At 40.8% G+C, this 17323-nt stretch overlaps 2 protein-coding genes across 5 annotated transcripts in view; one reads left to right on the plus strand and one right to left on the minus strand.

Moving 5' to 3' along the window:
- The window catches only part of tet1 (tet methylcytosine dioxygenase 1), a 33666-nt gene extending 26953 nt beyond the window's left edge, over positions 1-6713 (minus strand). For all 3 annotated transcript variants that reach the window (XM_008429599.1, XM_017309066.1, XM_017309065.1), the window contains exon 1: positions 4682-6713. In XM_008429599.1, coding sequence (XP_008427821.1) covers positions 4682-6664 — 1983 coding nt within the window. In that variant the 5' untranslated portion in view covers positions 6665-6713. The remainder of the gene's footprint in view (positions 1-4681) is intronic.
- Positions 6631-16696, plus strand: slc25a16 (solute carrier family 25 member 16). Of its 2 annotated transcripts, none has more exons than XM_008429598.2 (10): positions 6631-6713; positions 10814-10951; positions 11771-11863; positions 11953-12086; positions 12203-12266; positions 12397-12518; positions 12620-12683; positions 12791-12953; positions 13087-13155; positions 14051-16696. In XM_008429598.2, the coding sequence occupies exons 2-10, from the start codon at positions 10846-10848 to the stop codon at positions 14205-14207; spliced, it is 972 nt and encodes a 323-aa protein (XP_008427820.1). In that variant the 5' UTR covers positions 6631-6713; positions 10814-10845; the 3' UTR covers positions 14208-16696. The 2 variants fall into 2 exon arrangements, with proteins under 2 accessions (XP_008427820.1, XP_008427818.1); XM_008429596.2 differs by lacking the exon at positions 6631-6713 and adding an exon at positions 9750-10080.
- The last annotated feature ends 627 nt before the right edge of the window (positions 16697-17323 follow it).

The raw sequence follows: 17323 nt of genomic DNA on the forward strand, positions 1-17323 counted from the left end.
CTGCGACTCCTCAAAAGGTACCTTTCCAAGAGAAACGTGCGTACTCTTCAGCTGGGTCATCTCTTGTGTAATAAAACCTTTGCTAGCTGGTCCACTAAGAGCTGGAGGATCTGAGCAGGTTAACCTCATTACCAGGATGTGGGTTAGTGAGTTTGCAGCCTTAAAAGCCACAGTTGCACATCCACGGGTTATCTCCACTAATCCTCATTATGACCCCCAGAATAATGCATCTGACAATCATGGCAGGTCAAATGTCAGCAAGCAGACACAGATGTTGCCATAGCAACTGTAAGGACTCCAGACCTTTGCTACTATCTATTAAAGGAGGGGGAAGAGGGCTTCAGAGCAACCAGGACAAACAGCTCTTACTTTGCATTAAGCTTTAAAGTAAAAAAATATTTACCATTGTACAAATACACAGCTGTGCGCAAGGATAACCTTCAATTACAGACGCAACTTTAAATACCTGTTACAAACCTGAGTGCAGCAGAGTGCATGTTCTCGCAATAAGAGCCTCCTGACAAGAGTGTTTTCCTGACACACCTGATATCTCTGCTGGACCACTCCTCTAGCTATAATGCACCACTGCAACAAGAGTAGGAGGGTAGAAACTGCGACAGATAAGTGGCTTTGCAAGAGAAGCTGGACTGAGCTTTTATGCTAGGTTGAGGCATCCAAGTTATGTTTTTAAATATAACCTAGAGGATGAAAGAATTTGTCTTAAAACAAATTCATTCATATGTAATCAATTCACACAAAAAAAGGAAATACATAACAGATGCACAAGGGTAAACATTTTGATTATCATAGTAATTTACACTTTTCATTAAATATGAGAAGCAAGTGAACAAAAAAATAAATAAATAGAAACTCAAATTTTTGAGAGAGCTGACTGTGAGTCTGTACAAACTGAGTCAGCTTAAGTAGCCTACAGCTCCAAACATGTCAGGACTGTTTTATTCAGATACGCAAACAGCAGCCTTTGGTACTCTGGGACTTGAAGTATTCTGTTTCTATAAGTGTGGAAATGTGTGTTTAGGGACGGATCCTAATCTTGTCCTTGCCGATAAAAAGACAAGTCAGCCAGTGAGGATCAAAGTAGAAGATAAAGATATTTACAAAACAGAAAAAATATTTTCCCTCAAAAAAAGAATTTCCTAGTATGCCACACTCTTCGCTCTGAGATCTAAAGTGTATTTTCCAAGTATTTTGAGCCTGCATTTAATATTTCATGACCGGGTGGCAAAGCTATACAGTGGTAAAACCAGTAACAGGATCTACATGCCCCTACATGAAGTCTTCTTTGGCCTCTGCACCTTTATGAAGCTTGAAACATTCACTGGAAGGGTGTGTGAGCTTGATGAGCAGGACTGGCCGGTGAGTAAGTAGACAGATTTACTCTCACTAACGCACCTTAAGTGAACTCACATACACGAGGTAGCTGTAAAGGCGTACAGTTAACCTTGCTCAACCTGCTTTCTGAGTAGGCTTTGGCGAAAGATGGAGTTTGAGATCAATTCTACAGTGTGCAGACGGAGAGGCCGACTGTGGGAGATGGGAGCTCTTGAAGCAAGCTCCACCCCTGCAGAAGTGCAGAACCAAACAAAAACCAGTTTTAAGGCCACAGACACAGACCTTCCTGTGTGTAAACACAGGCTAATGTGATGTCAGTCAGGGCAAAACAACAACCGGCTGTGCAGCCCGAATCAGACTGGATCAGCAGTTCAGCGTGACTCTGTGTGAGGGCCCTTTAACGGCAACATGCACACTAACACCGCTGCACGAATGTGCTGTATTAAAAGTCACAACCAGATTAGTGGGTCACTGAATCAGTAGATTACGCACACAAACCGATCCCACAATTCAGAGCAATCCATAGAACATGCCAGCAAATCTCAGGATCACCATTCCTTCCCAAACCCCCCGTCTTACTCTGACGGCATGGACAAAGGTCCCCACGAACAAAAAAAGGTAGTGGTTATATAATCAGCCCTAATCTGCTACTGTCACGGCTACAACTCTTATGACTCAGTAGGTCCACGTGTACACGCTTGTATACAGCTTACACGTGGACTTTCACACTCACACACACCTCTTAGAGAAGCACGGACAATGAACTGTGCGTTTAGAGGTTAGTTACTCTGAGTTTTCAATAAAATTTCTGTCGTTCCATTTGTAAGATTCTACATGTAGGCTGCGTTTATACTGATGTATTTCTTTTCTGCTCTGTTGTTGCGAGGTTACTGGAAAAATATATATTGTGAACTCTGTCAAAAGCAACAAACGAGACTTATTAAAAGTGAAAACAATAAATCTTGGAGTATTTTGTTGCTCTTAAGGTAAAATATGATAAATGAACCTCAAAAAATATGGAATATGTAAATTTTCCTGTAACCAACATCAGGTTTTAACCAATCAGAAAAAAAAAAAGTCGTTATATCATAATGTTGTGGTGACAAGTGGCTGTCAGTGATATTGGATGCATTGTTGAGTGAATGTCTTTTTGTTTGTAACGCACCATCTGGACTGTTTGGGTATTTGACTGACTGACTGATTGATGTGTTTTTCAGCCAACTCAACATCCTGAACTGGCACCGGGTTAGTCAGACAGAAAGAGAGAGAGAGGATTCCACTGGCATAATCACATACTGATACATGTATCAGAGAGAGAGAGAGAGAGAGAGAGAGAGAGAGAGAGAAAACACAAAAGGGTTCTTCACTTTTGCGTATCGATCCACAAGAAAGGCGACAGTGGAGCAAGAAAAACCCAAATGATTTAAAACGCAACTAGTAATGTTTTTAATGTAGGCAGCGCCAATCTGCAAGAACGGAGACAGAGGTCAAAGAAATGACTGAAAACGAAAATGCTGCTGTGTTTAATATAGACAGTGTAATGCTGAATAATTTACCTACAACTGCTTCCTTTCCTGGAAATCACAGTCTTCTTTTCACAGTAAGTAGGCTGTGTGTTATTGCTAAGGCAGGGTAAGACGCCAAATAAAGTAATTTCTTCTGACCAATGAGAATGTAAAAGTAATATTTACTATCCCTATCACGTAAGTTATTCTGGTTAGTTAAGGAAAATACAGCTAAATATTAATGACCCAAAAATATAGGGTCCTCCACTCTATTGACCAAGATAGGCACTTTTGCTAAATTTTATTTACTTCTGAAGTATGCAGTCGGATCTGAGACATCAAGCTGAACAGAACCGTTTTCTGGTTGCAGCTTAAAAATCCCTTCTGGAATTCTGGTTTTAGTCGACCTTCCTGTTTATTTTTACAGTTTCAAACTCTGACATTTTTTGTTCAAACACACACTGTAAATTGGACAAAGATGTTTTTCCCCTTTTCTTTTTTGTGACAAAACAAAACAAACAGAAAAGGTCCAACTAACTGCTACTGTAATTCTGTATTAATATGACAGTAGAGTGGTACCTAAAAAATTGTATTTATTTATTAAAGTGTTACCATAAAGACTTTGATAGTCACCGCATTAGATGGTGTCTACATGCCAATTCCTTGCTTAAGAATGATGTCAGAGAAAAAGAGTTTGCTAGGACTTTAGCTGGAACTGTTTTGGTCAAATGACAAATTAGTTGTTTTTTCTTTTTACTCCATAAATCATCAAAATTACTGACCCAGAGAATCAGAAACGTATTCTACAGTAAGAGCAGATATGTGTACACAACCTGGAAAACATGCCAGTAAAACAAGGTAAAACTTGGCATGCAAGATGTGAAATAGAGGAATACAGGGAGAAATTGGCTTGTTTATGGGTAGGGATTTGTATCAGTATGTGATTATGCCAGTGGAATTCAATGCTTCTCATATATCTTAAAGAGATCTGCATTAGGTCCTTATTCAAACGACAACAGACAGTTCAGAGACATAGCAACCTACAGCATGGAAGCAATGGCATTAAGAACTATATTCAGCAGTAAGACGTAAAATAAGTCCTGCAGCAGATGGCCACAAAGCCCTGATCTCATCAAGACTGTCAACCTTAAAAGCCTGAAACATCCGAGAGGCAGACTAAATCCAAAACACAAACGCTGCTCATAAATTGAGTGGAGACTCACTTTAAGATTGAACTCTTTATATAATTTATCTACATCAGTTTTGAGTGGCTTCGTTTTCGGATGCTTTATTTTCTGTCCTCACACATTGCTGAAAGTTGCTCTCCTGATTGCAACACCGAGGACACACACACAAACACACTCATTCACGTAGGCATGTGAAACAGGGCAGTTCTTTAAACATGTGCTAAACTGCCGGCAGTCATGTGCCAGTGGCTTCCCGTCCAACAGTCGGATCTCTATCCTCCAAACACACACATGTGCACAGGCAATACTTCCCCTTTCACTCAGTGACGAGTCATAACATTTAACAGAAAAACGCCACAAAGCTCACCATCTGATAGCACCGACTGAGAAGTTTATTTATCTGAAAGTGAAAGCTTCTGTTTCAACTGTTTGTTTCTTGTAACTTTCAATCATCGCTTTTATCAGTGGGCAGGAAACCTCAGAGATCACAAGAATCGATGTCACAGGGTAGAAACCGCCTCCGATCAGCTGTTTGCAGAAGATCTGCGTAAATTCATTTTATTCCCAATGTAAAATCCATTGTCTGACTAAAGTTTGTTATTCACAAGGGGTAACAAAGAATTTTACATGTCTTACCTGTGCGTCACGTTGACTGATTACAGATGAAGATCTTCTCCTCTTCAGCTCCACACACTTCCTAAGCTTGCAGATCTGGTGGCCGGTCCTGCGATTGAGGCAGCAGCTGCACTGGCCACAGTTAATCTTCCTGAGGCATGGCTCGCACGCCCCACACCTGCTGCGCTTCTTCCTCTCCTTCCTTACTGATGTCAGAGTCGGGCAGGCGAGCGAGCCCGTTCCCTCTGGCCCCCAGGATCCAGGCAGAGCGGAGAAGCTGGCATCGCCGCACCCGGTCTCTGACTCGGTGTCAAAAGAAAACGAGGAACGAGTGCTTTCCGAACAGCAGGACAAAGTGGAGCTGCTGTCTACGGAGGAAGTCGAGATCTTTGGCACAGGGTTATCCTCTGGCATTGCTGCCCGAGTGCCATCCACAACAAAGTTTGGTTCGTGCTTTCCTGTGGGGGGTTTGGTGTTTGCCTCGGTAAGTAGCATAAAGGGGGGAAAGGGCTTCTCTTTTTGTGGCTCTTTATATATTTCACCTTCGTCTTTGGTCTCGCCTGGTGTGCAAGCTTGCTTCTCTACCCCAGCAACAGGCGCTTCTCTTACATCCGACTTCCCGAGATTTCTTGGCTGCAGAGAGTCCCGACAGATGATAACCGGAGTACTTCTAGTCACTATAACAGTCTGCACCTTCAGAGCAGCATCAGAGTTAGGCGAAGACCCTGCGAGTTGAGGCTTAGCACCATGAACGGTTGGTCGAAAATCTGTCTTTGCCTGGTTCACAACCTCCAGCTCACACAAATCTGAGGTGGAGACAGCTTTGGTGGGATATGAGGTAGCTGCGTTGAAGAATACACGCACAGGTGACTCTGACTGTGCCGTCAGTGGGTTACAATGAGTCGGATCTGGGGTTTGACTTGTTGGAGTGTTGGTTTGGGTGTCTTTTTCCCAAATGTCTTCACTCTCACTACTTCCCAGCTTCACAGCGATTTCTTCCTTCACTCTCATTGTCTCGTCTTGTCTCTCAACCTCCGTCTCTGCTTCCAAACTCTCAACATCTCTCTCTGTGACAACCAGCGGCTTCTCATCTGTCCTACTCGCTTTCATGGCCAGCTCTTCACCCTCCGCTTGCTGGACAGCGCCCCCATCATCTTGCTTACCACTGCTGTCAAGATGATCAAGCTCATTACCATGGACAGATGAAGTGTCATTTTTCTCACTGCTGCCCTGTGCCCCCAGGGAGCCGCTGCCTGTTAATTCTGATGAGCCAGAGGTGTGATCTCCCCTCCCGTCACCTACCCGTCCATCACTGTCGTCACAAGCTGTGACCTCAGTAGCTGGCTTTGAGTCCCCTTCACTGTTATTGCTGAAAGACTTTTCATCTTCAGTTATAAGGCTGTCACAGCTGTGCTGCAAATCGCCTCCATGTGTGTCAGCTTCAAGAGAGCTACCCTCTATAGCATCGTTAGGCTCAAGACTTGCCGCAGCTTCAACGCCAGCCTCATGATGCATTCTGGGGGGTTCTTTGTTGTCTGGTTTCTCATTTTTTCCATCAGGAGGAGAATTGTTGATGCTGATGCTTGAGGGCTTGTTACTTGTGTTTTGTTGCCGGGATGCAGCTCTTCTCCGACTGCTCCCCCTCCTGTTTTTCCCTCCTGTGAACGCTTTCGGAGACTGGCAGGGAGCAACAGACACTTGCGTTCCCCGTTGGGACTTCCTCGGCCCAAGGGGGTTTTCGGGCACACTGCTCGACCGTCTAAGTCTAGTAGATCCCGTTACATTTCCGGCATGGCTACCTCTGCCAGGGGACCTCCTGGGATTCTTCCCGCTTCCACGAGGACTCTGGCCTGATTTGGCCTGGTTGCTTCTCGAAGTTGACCGTGTGGATTCTGCTGGTGTTTTCTGTGTGTTACAGGTTTGGCCCCTAGTGCTGGTCCCTCTCTGGGCTTTTTTTCTCTGAGCAGGTGTCTGTCTCCTGGTTGGCTTGGTAGGTGCAGGCATGGCTGAGGGTGTAAAGGAGAGGACCTTTGGCAGCCAGCATGGGAGCCAGGTAATTGTTTATCTCTCGCTCAGAAAAAAAACTAAAAATCTTAAACTCTTCTTCTATTATGATTTTTTCTCGAATTGTAAATTATAATGAATGTTAGCTGGCAGTTGCAGAGCATCACCTATAAAGACAGAAGGGACAAACAAATAAGAATATAGCCACAAAAAGTTTAAATAATATAAAATTTAAATAACTTCTTACAGATCAGTTGTTTAAATCCAACTGTATTCGTTTTTACTTTTGCCCCTCCTAAAAATAGGAGGGGCATTTGCCGAGGGGCTGATGCCAATAAAGCCGTAAACAGAAAAAAAAGACGAGAAATAATCAAACGAAGTGCATAAAACAAACATGGAGAGGCTTTAACATTTTAAAGGGCAGGCCCGTCGAGGAGAGAGGGCTCTGTCCGGAGGTCGGATCCTGTTTTCGTCTTCCTGGCTGGCGGAAGAGGGGGTTATTACTGTGTAAAAACCGCCCTCAGCGTCGCTCTTTATTATTATTTTGCACTTGACCGCTGTCATTTAAATAACACGAAGCACTGCGCGTCTGGAAACCTCGCTTTGCCAAAGCCCTTACTACTTTAACCCGAGTGGGTTTTTATTTACACGTTTACAGACCGAAATGCTTTACATACCGCAGAAAGAGAGAGAGAGGGAGAGACAGTTGCACTGCCTGGACCGCTAATAATACTCCGCTCCAGCGAGACGGCGAGACCTTGTATTGGTTTCCCTCCTCGATAAATATAGACCGCTGCTAAGTTCAATCCTCTCCCGGGGGTGACACATGGACATGATACCAGTACCGACAAGCCGGGGACGGGCACCGAACAGAACCGCCGCTTTTCCAGCCGTGCTACCGTGTAAAGTCTTTGCGGAGCACGACGCTACGTTGAAATGTAAATCCCTCTTCTGTCAATCCATTCAGGGCAGCCCCGCTCACTCTCCCTCCACCAGACGCAGCCCACGGTCTCTGAGCTGGCCGAGAGCTCTTTGTGAGGACTGGAAAACCCGAAATGGAGTACAGACACGTGAACGCAGCAGGACTGTGTCAAAAGCAATGGGTCAATCAAATAACCTCGTAAAGTTTTAGAAACATTTTTTTTTACTCATAATGTGTCAGTTTATGACACAACTAGTAAAAAGTTTTTTTTTCTTGCGTTCCACAGTTACAGCTTATTGTATAAAATGTCAGTAGATACGTTGGAGTTTGTAGTTTAAATAGATTTATAACAAAATAAATACGGAAAATATTGTACATTAAGTGCAAATTTACATCCTAAAAAATTATTAAAGGACCGACATGTTTGTCATATAGTAGTAGAATTGAACTGAGATGTAGTATTGTCATAAGGTCAGCGGACTTCCAATTCCAACACGTGTTTGCTAATTGCTGCTGCCGCTAGTTTTGAGGAGCTTGGGGGAGACCTGGCAGGAGGAGATTTGTGAGGTCAAGCGTTTAGGCACCCCAGATGACTGCCACGAGATTCAAGGATTCCTCAAACATGTATGAAAGAATCAAAGCAACACTCCAGGTATGTTTTTGATGAAGAAATAACATTATAACACAGTAACTCAAAAAGAGTTGATTTTACACAATATTCCCCCTTTAAATATTTATAGCTTCCTCAGATTCAAAGAATTATGCAACGGAGTAGGATGATGAATGAAATGTGCAGGGACATTTGTAAATAAAAAATAACAATAAATTATTTACAGGAATTGGAAAAAACCTGTGCAACCAATACTGATGTAATATTAAATTAGGAAAAACTCTGCAAATAATTAAAGCAAGGATGTAAACACTTGCTGAGTTTAAGTTTGTCGGGAGCTATGGTTGTCAGCTGTTTGGAGGAAGGAGCTGCGGTAAAGTTCCTTTGTGCACTGATGATGCAGCAGTTTGTCACTCTCCACTTTAGTAACAGCTTCTTGCATGGGGTGGAAGACACTGTTAACCCTGATGAGTTTATCTAACCGCTTCAGTTCAGTTTTAGATAAACTGCTGCTCCAACAGACAACACCAGATGACTGATGTGGCTACTGAGTCAACAATTATTTTCAGGAGCGCCCCTGCACTCCAAACGACATCAGTTCTTTTACTGGATGTTCTGTCAGTGTGGTGGGTTCTGTGCCTGCAACTCGAATGGTTGATTGGATTCTAGAGTTTCACACCAGGTAAAAAGAAGGAGGAAATGACAGTCGCTGCCGTAAACTTGTATCAATTCAGCATACCAAGAGCATGAATGCTTTCTTAAAACTTAGTTATAAATAGGATGTGTGATCATAAAATGATTTTTAGGGGAGCTTTCTGAAAGAGCCAGAATTATTGATACTCTAAAATTAAGACCTTCATCAAGTCAGTGTTATTGATAGCAGAGCAAACAGTCAATAGGATGGGATTAAAACTGGACAAAAGAATCCTCCACCTTGCGCAATCTGTCAGCTACTGCAGCTACTGGAAAATGATTCATTCAATTGGTTAAAAAATTAATTTTAAAAAAGCTACTTTAAAAATGGAAGGGTGAACATTGCTTTTGTTTAGATTTGATTTGAGTCACAGTTTTACATATTTTTGTTACAGGTAGAAAATCTGCTTACGCAAAATCGGATTTGAAAGTAAAAGGCCATTGATTGCAAGAATTGAAATGTTGTATTACAAAACCACGAGATACAGTTTCAAGATATTTATTTTTTGTCATATTTTTTGATTTTTCTGTTTTTTTCATACAAAAGACTGCTGCATAAGCAGTTTTATACTAAGTAACTGTACAAAGCAGCAGTTCAAGTATTAAACAGATACCTAAGTATTTGGAATACATATTTTGGAAATTAGAAACTTAAAAATTGATAAATTTTTTATTTAATATATTTTTTTTACATTTGTTCTGGGAAACACATCATTGTTCAAGTATATATTTACAGATGTGATCGTTTAAATAAAATAGCAATAAAGACATTCAAAAGAAATTAATATCACCATGTCATTAAAGACACAGTTTGACTCTCCTAGAGCTCACACAGCTCTATGGTCCCTCCCATGTCCGCAACCGGAAACATCATCTTGCGTCAATATCCTGCGACTGTTTATGTCCGGTAGCAGTTAGTCGTCTGAGGCTGAAGGGCACAGATGTTGTAATTCCTCATATTTTGAGACACTGTACCGTGTCTCAGTCACACATTTGTCTTACGACGCAATCGTCACAAACCTTTCAGTAGCTCGTAGCCATCTTTATCCATATGTCATTTTGTCTCAACGAGTAAAGGAGAAGATGGGGGGGAAAGCGGCGAAGGTGCAGGTTCTTGTTCCATTGAAAAACATCGTTAAACTTCACTATTGATGCTGCTTTGACTGTTTGCTTTCCTATTCCCATTAGTTTGTAAGTATCTTTTCTTTTCTTTTTTATTGCAGCTGTCATTTAGTGTTGTCATTTAGCTGAAGCTCCATGTGGGCGTGGATGCTAATCGCTGACAGTGATCTTGCACACATTTCCTATAACCAGTGTGACCCTTTCGGTCTGTGAAAACAGCTTTCACAGTTGGTCAGAGATAAATGAAATAATACAGGAAGATTTAGTTTCGCTTAAGTTTCAGTTCACATGTTGTGAAAGGTTTGTTATTTCCGGATTAAGGTAATTTTGCAGTTTTGACATGCGCTTTATGGTTCGTCTAGATCAGTGGTTCTTAACCTTTTTTGAGGTACCGAACCCCCCAGTTTCATATGCGCATTCACCGAACCCTTCTTATCCCCCCATTATATTAGCTGTGTTACCACCCCCACGCCACTAGAGGCAGTAGCAACCCCGAAAAGATGCGACTAAGGAGCAGATGTAGACTATAGAATTTGGTGAAAAGAGTGGAACTCCTTCAATCAGCTCCTCCGCAGCTCTGACTGGCTAAGCAATGTAAAGTGATCCTCTGCAGCAAGTGATGGCAAAGCGGGGCGTATCCTCACGACTTTACACAAGTGTGTCTTTACCTCCGCGGAAGAGGCTCCGCCGAACCCCTGAGACCGACTCAGCGAACCCCTGGGGTTCGATCGAACCCAGGTTAAGAACCACTGGACTAGATCCAATAGTTTATATTTCACAGTGTTTTCACTAAACCTAACAGGCATGGATGTGTCAGATTCCTGAGCAGAGAGGATGACATCGGAGGCTGCTGTCTCCACACCCTCCCCTACTAGCAGCAGCAGCAGCAGTACACCTGCTAAAAGAGATTACTACTGGCTTCGCTCCTTTGTGGCTGGAGGTATGATATGATGCATCAGCTTACTTCCGTAATCATGTTCAGGGCAGTTTCGGGAGGGTTCAGTCTTATACAAAATTATATAATTTGTATAAATCACTTCCTATATTAAGGGCTTTATTGCCCTTTCATGCAAAAAAAAACAAAACAACAAAAACACCTGTAACATAATACAGGAATGGATATTTATTGTAAAACTATATCAGATGATGTAAAGGTAGAATAGCACTTGATATAATGAGCCTGTCCTGCTACCAGCGTATAGTGATTATCCCAAGCTTATGCAAATATCCAATAGGTTAAAGGGGGGAGGGGAATAGATCCATGTATTCTAGGCAGATTAACCTAGTTTATCAGATGAAAAAGTTCCAGTTTCCTACATGGTTGTCAAAATGATTACAAATCGAATGATTAAAAAGAAGAGTGTGGTAAGTTCAATAAAATCACTAATAATTAAACAACTGAAAACTGTGACCAAAAGAATCAGTTGTATAATAAATTTAATGACAGCTGGTTAAAGAGTTCTCCCTTCCTTTAGGCATGCTGCTAACCAAACTGACCCTATGGAATATTTATGTTTTCCCCTTTTTTCATAAATAAGGATAGCCAGTACACAGAATAGTGATGTTCAGTGGCTAGCTTTTCAACATGCATGTACACATGGACCCTGAATTTGATTCTTATTTGAATTAAAATACCACAATGTCACATAAAAAAAAAAAAAATGAAACATGCTGCACAAGCAGAGACGTTTTGTCTTTTTGTGCATGAAGCCTGACATTTTGTTTACACGTTCATGTATGAGTATTGTTCTGTTTACAGGTGTAGCAGGATGCTGCGCGAAGTCTACCATCGCCCCCCTAGACAGAGTCAAGATTCTTCTTCAGGGCCAGAACCCCCATTACAAACATCTCGGTAAATTACTGACTAACTACCAAACAAGCAAATTAACTCTTAATGAGTTAGTTTATCACCAGAGTGAATCTTGTGAATATTCTCTGTAGGGGTGTTTTCCACTTTCATGGCTGTGCCAAAGAAAGAAGGCATCCTGGGCCTGTACAGGGGCAACGGTGCAATGATGGTCAGGATATTTCCTTACGGAGCCATTCAGTTCATGGCCTTTGACAAATATAAAAAGGTAAAGTGAGTATTTTATCATTAATTCTCTGGTCCAACATTATGTTTTATGTTTATGAATGCGCTTCCCGTGTAGGCATTATTTTTGATGCATTATTGTTGACGATCTCTTCATAGCTGTTAAATAAACGGATTGGGATCTCTGGACACATCCATCGCCTCATGGCAGGATCTATGGCAGGTACTGATAGACCTCTTATCACGGTGCCCCAAGCTTTACAGGCACAGATAGTGTTATTAGACTGTTGTATTTTTTATGGGTTTTTTTTTTTTTACTGTGATTTCATGATCTTTTGCTTATGTGTTTCCAGGCATGACTGCGGTGATATGCACCTACCCTCTGGACGTGGTCCGAGCCCGGCTGGCCTTCCAGGTGAAGGGTGATCAACGCTACTCTGGAATTATTGATGTTTTCCGCTCCATTTATCGCAAGGTGATTTACCGTTGGTGAACTTTGCTAACTTAAACTGAAGTGTTACATCAGATTGTAAGTTTCTGCTTACTCTCTGTTTACCTGTTAACTCCTTTCCACAGGAGGGCGCATCCGGGTTTTATAGAGGCCTGACTCCAACTCTTGTTGGAATGGCGCCTTATGCAGGTGAGCTTTGGTGCATTTATTTTGTTGCTCAAAGGTGCTTGCAAATGTCATGCATAATGCCCTCCACATGTCTAGCCAGTCTCTTATTTCTCTCTGCATCCTCCAAGGGCTCTCCTTCTTTACATTTGGCACCCTGAAGAGTCAAGGCTTGAAGCACTTCCCGGAGCAGCTGGGCCGCCCCACGTCAGACAACCCGGATGTGCTCGTTCTGAAAACCCACATCAACCTGCTCTGTGGAGGGGTTGCTGGTGCCTTCGCTCAGACTGTCTCGTAAGTGCTTTTCTTGATGGACGTGTTGGATTTTTAAGCTCCGACCGAGTCAAACGCGGGTCGGTTTCCAATTTTTAATAACTCAACGTCATCATTTCTGGTTTCTGTGTTATGATGGGACTTTCCTCACCAGCTACCCCTTGGATGTGGCAAGGAGGAGGATGCAGTTAGGAACTGCACTTCCTGATTCGGATAAATGTGGGTGAGTATCGCTGCTGGTTTGACTTGTCATAGTTTGGTTTTTACAGTGAGATGACATCATAACTTTTCTTTTGTGGAAATATTTGAATATTTAATCAAGAATATTTTCTTAGAATCTTTCATTCTAAATTTACACTTACTGGACCCAAAGGGACATGCAGCTGTACAAGCTGCAGGAGGTGCTTCCACCGAGTTTTCACTTTTCACTGATATAACATCACTGTATGGATTTGTTGGTGACAATTGTCATAAGACGAAAAGATGGTCAAGAAGAGGTTTTTATGCAAAACTTTTTATGCAGATTTTTTCTGTTAAAACTTTATTGTTAGGTTTTTCCCAAATAGCTGCGCAGATTACTCGTTATCTGTAGTCTATGTTTAGTCTTAGGGTTGTTTATTTTTTAAAAATATATCTTAAATCATATGGCTATCTGACTTACCTAATATCTTGCAGCCTTACTTTGTGCTGGTCCATCACATAAAACCCAAGTGAAATGTGTTAAAAATCTGTGGTTGAAACATGATGGGATGTGTGAGTATCCAAATATTTGAGAACTTTTTATGTTATAAAACAAGCTTAAATCTAGTGGCACTCCGAGTCGTCAGGCTCCAGCAACATACCATTCATTCCTGGAAAGGTTCATTGAATACTTTTCCAAGCCCGACTCATTGTTCTCGCTTTAACTACTTCTCTTTGTCAGATTTTCCAGAAACGGCAACGTTTTATTAGCCTTGAGAGATTTCATGTAATTTTAGAATCCATTTTTAAGGACTCCAAATGACGCCCTGCGTACTTGAAATACTTGCTCTCAAAGCAAACAGAAAATTGTCTTCGATTCTGTGTTTTATTTCTTATTTGTGGGTAATAACAGTGTTGTTTGTCTTGCATGTGCACAGATCGCCTTTCAAGACTCTGAAGTACGTGTATAACACATACGGTATCAAGAGAGGACTATACCGAGGCCTTTCTCTTAACTACATCCGCTGCGTGCCCTCACAGGCCATGGCCTTCACCACCTACGAGTTCATGAAGCAAGTCCTCCATCTGAACTAGTCTCCTCCTCCTGAGCCTGAACGATCAGATCGTTGACCCGATCAGCTTCCGCGTTTCCCTGACGGAGTTGCCGCTCAATCAGCGAGTTCGCTCGGTATGTCTTATTGTAGTTCAGCTCCCCAAAGAAACCAGGAGAGTCGATGGTAAAGACAAAGGGGAACTATAGTGTCGAACAGCCGGGAGGCTGTAATCCTCCCTCCATCTGCATCATTACCGAAAACATTTTTGTTTTAAAGCATCCTTATGATTTCTTGATCAGTTATGCAAGCAGCACCAGAGCAGCCCTGGAATGTTTAGCAAACACAATCACATTTTAATCATTTATCACAATTTAAATCATTTTAAGCACATATTTTTTTCTTTCTGTTGAATGAAATAACTTGCTTTTGTTCTTTAAATTATTATGAGTGTTTGTCATTGTACAGCTGCTCGATTATATCCTTAGACGTTTTTTTTTTTTTTTTTAAGTTTACCAAGTTGATGTAAGAGGTAGCTGCTGCTAAATGGTGACATTTACGATTTCTTTGTACACCCTTGACTGAGGGGATGTCTTTAGTTTTGTAATTCAGTACTTTGGAAAATGTTTTTTCTTTTTTTTCTTTTTTTTTTTTGCTTTCTCAGTACAAATCAGCATAAATACTGTTTGTGCGTGCCACATGATATCTCAAAACGGCCTTCCATTTAATTTTCAGGTCTTAAATGGAGCAATTTTTTGTTTCTGTTTTAAATACTGCTAAACACGTGTTCATGGTTCTTAACATGCATTTAATGTCAAGAGTGAGTCTGTTGTAACTGTGATGATGTCGCTTGATGAACAACCACAATATTTTACAGGGAACTCAGGTTTAAATTGCACTGAAGCTTTTTTATTTATTGCTTTAGCAACATGTTGCCACTGGGTGGCAGTATTGAAACAAGATGTAAATTGTTATTCAGCCGTGCGCACTGCAAACCTCAGACGTGGACATTACATGCTTGATTTGGCCTGATCAAACACAACAAAACAAAACTTATTTCTGCTGTTTAATCATTTTAACCCCAGATTTCAGTCAACTGAGACGTTTTTTTTATTTGTATTTTTTACTAGTTATTACTTTGTAATAATGACATTTCTTTGACAAAAAAGATAAAATTTACAGCTTGATCTAAATTCAGATGAAAAGGAAAACAGACTATTTAACTCTAAACAGCGGTCAGTACCTTCGCAGGTTATTTTTTTGTTCTTTTTTTTGTCTTTAATAATTTTAGGGAACCCAAATAGGCTTTATATAATAAAAAAAAGCTATTGAAGAAACTAAGCTCTTAATTTCCTGAAAACAGGAAATTTTCCACTTTTCTTTTCAGTAAAAGTAATTTGATAAAACATTTCTAACAAGGCTCCATACAAATAATCTCTTCTGCGTTGGACCGTCTTCATCCTAAAAAGTGATCACTGATCATGTTTATAATTAACTGCAAATGAACAATAAAGCACAGTGCCTTGCTAAAGCATTTATACCTCTTTGTTTTTTCCACATTGTTACGACACAACCGCAAAACGTAATGTATTTTTGTGAGACTTTATGTCATGCAACAACACAAAGTAGTGTGGAAATTTGAAATGCCTCTAGAACGGTTTCATGGTTTAAAACAAGTATGACAAGAGGAACATAAATATGTAATCAGCCCTTGATTCTTTAGTCTGACCTCTAAATAAAATAAAGCAAATGAAGAAAGAATAAGAAAAGTGTCAGAGAAGCACCTGAGACTAATAGTAGTTGGAAAATTATTAGCTGTGTGCTCCACATATTGGACTTTTACAGAAGAGTGGCAAAAGAAAAAGCTAATTCTGAAATAAAACGATAAGAAGTTCATTGTGGCCATAAGCCATGCACAACATAGCAAACAGACAGATCAGGCCCAGTTTTTGGACTAGATGGCCAGATCCCCCTGATCACATCACATGAGCTCAATTGGAAATCAAAAGACATTTTAGGTAATTCATTGTAAAATAAATGGAAAACTGTCTTTTTTTTTTTTGTCTCGCTTCACAATCATGTGCTACTTTGTGTTGGTTTGTCACATAAAACCTCAGTAGAAGGTTGCTGCCATTTGTGGTTGTTGAAAAAAAGTGAAAAAAGTTCTAGAAAGCACCCATAAATGATTGAAAAGTGTATTGTTTTAAAATGACTTGAACAAAGGGAGATTTTATTATTTATACGTTCAACATAATGAAGTGCAGTAAGTGTTTTTATTTCAATATAAAATACATGTTCATTGTAAGTGTTCCTTACTTCCCTGGGGTGTAGTCTCACGCTTTGTTGAGAGTTTGAAGCCGCCATCTAGGAAACAGAATAAAGTCTGGAGCAGCTCATCATCCTCTGATGGCTGCCACATCTCTTTTCACAGTGCTGCTGTTTCTGAATGCGCAGATACTCGTATATGTTCTGTAGAGATGCTTTTCAGTCTGTTTGATGTCGCACAAAGCAGATAAAACATTTTGAGAACTACAAGTGTCTGAATCTCAGCATTTATTCAAAGTTTCGTTTAGGTTGCTGAATAACCGATGTGCAACACCATCTCCTTTGTGCCGCACCTTCCGCCTTTTCCGTTTTTCATTTGACTGGGTTTTGGACTCATGGAGGATTCCTATTAATCTTTATGTCACAGTTTTATGGCTAAAACTACGGCAGGGCTGTGTTTAACATTTGCATTTATTTTACTGGCACAGGAATACACTGCCTGTTGTTGTTTGACAACATGCACTAATTTGACTGGTAAATGAATGAGTGTAACAGAAGACTCATTTCCTTATTATGAGTGAAATCCAGATTAAAAACTATAATTATGTTTTATTTTTATCTTTGCAAAAGAACATTTATTATTTTATTTATTTATTTTTGGTTATCTCCCACCATCTAGTGCCAGGTTGGGATGTTTTCCAAACTGGCACCAAGTTTAGTTTCTAGCTTTCGGCCCCTTCACTTCCTTATGTTCTCCAAAGAGCCTGTGTGTGTGTGTGTGTGTGTGTGTGTGTGTGTGTGTGTGTGTGTGTGTTTTTCCCTCTCAGATAAATGTACAATGATGTCTTTATACTTCTGACACCTCGTCTCACCATCGTTCTGATTAATCTAAAT

Source organism: Poecilia reticulata, linkage group LG15 (genome assembly GCF_000633615.1).
Source record: "Poecilia reticulata strain Guanapo linkage group LG15, Guppy_female_1.0+MT, whole genome shotgun sequence".
In the NCBI taxonomy this organism is placed as follows: Eukaryota; Metazoa; Chordata; class Actinopteri; order Cyprinodontiformes; family Poeciliidae; genus Poecilia; species Poecilia reticulata.

Coding starts and splice junctions, on each gene's coding strand:
- slc25a16 (XM_008429598.2), top strand. CDS start 10,846: ATGACATCGGAGGCTGCTGTCTCCACACCCTCCCCTACTAGCAGCAGC. Junction 12,519..12,619: donor TCCGCTCCATTTATCGCAAG/GTGATTTACCGT, acceptor TCCTTTCCACAG/GAGGGCGCATCCGGGTTTTA. Junction 13,156..14,050: donor CCTGATTCGGATAAATGTGG/GTGAGTATCGCT, acceptor GCATGTGCACAG/ATCGCCTTTCAAGACTCTGA.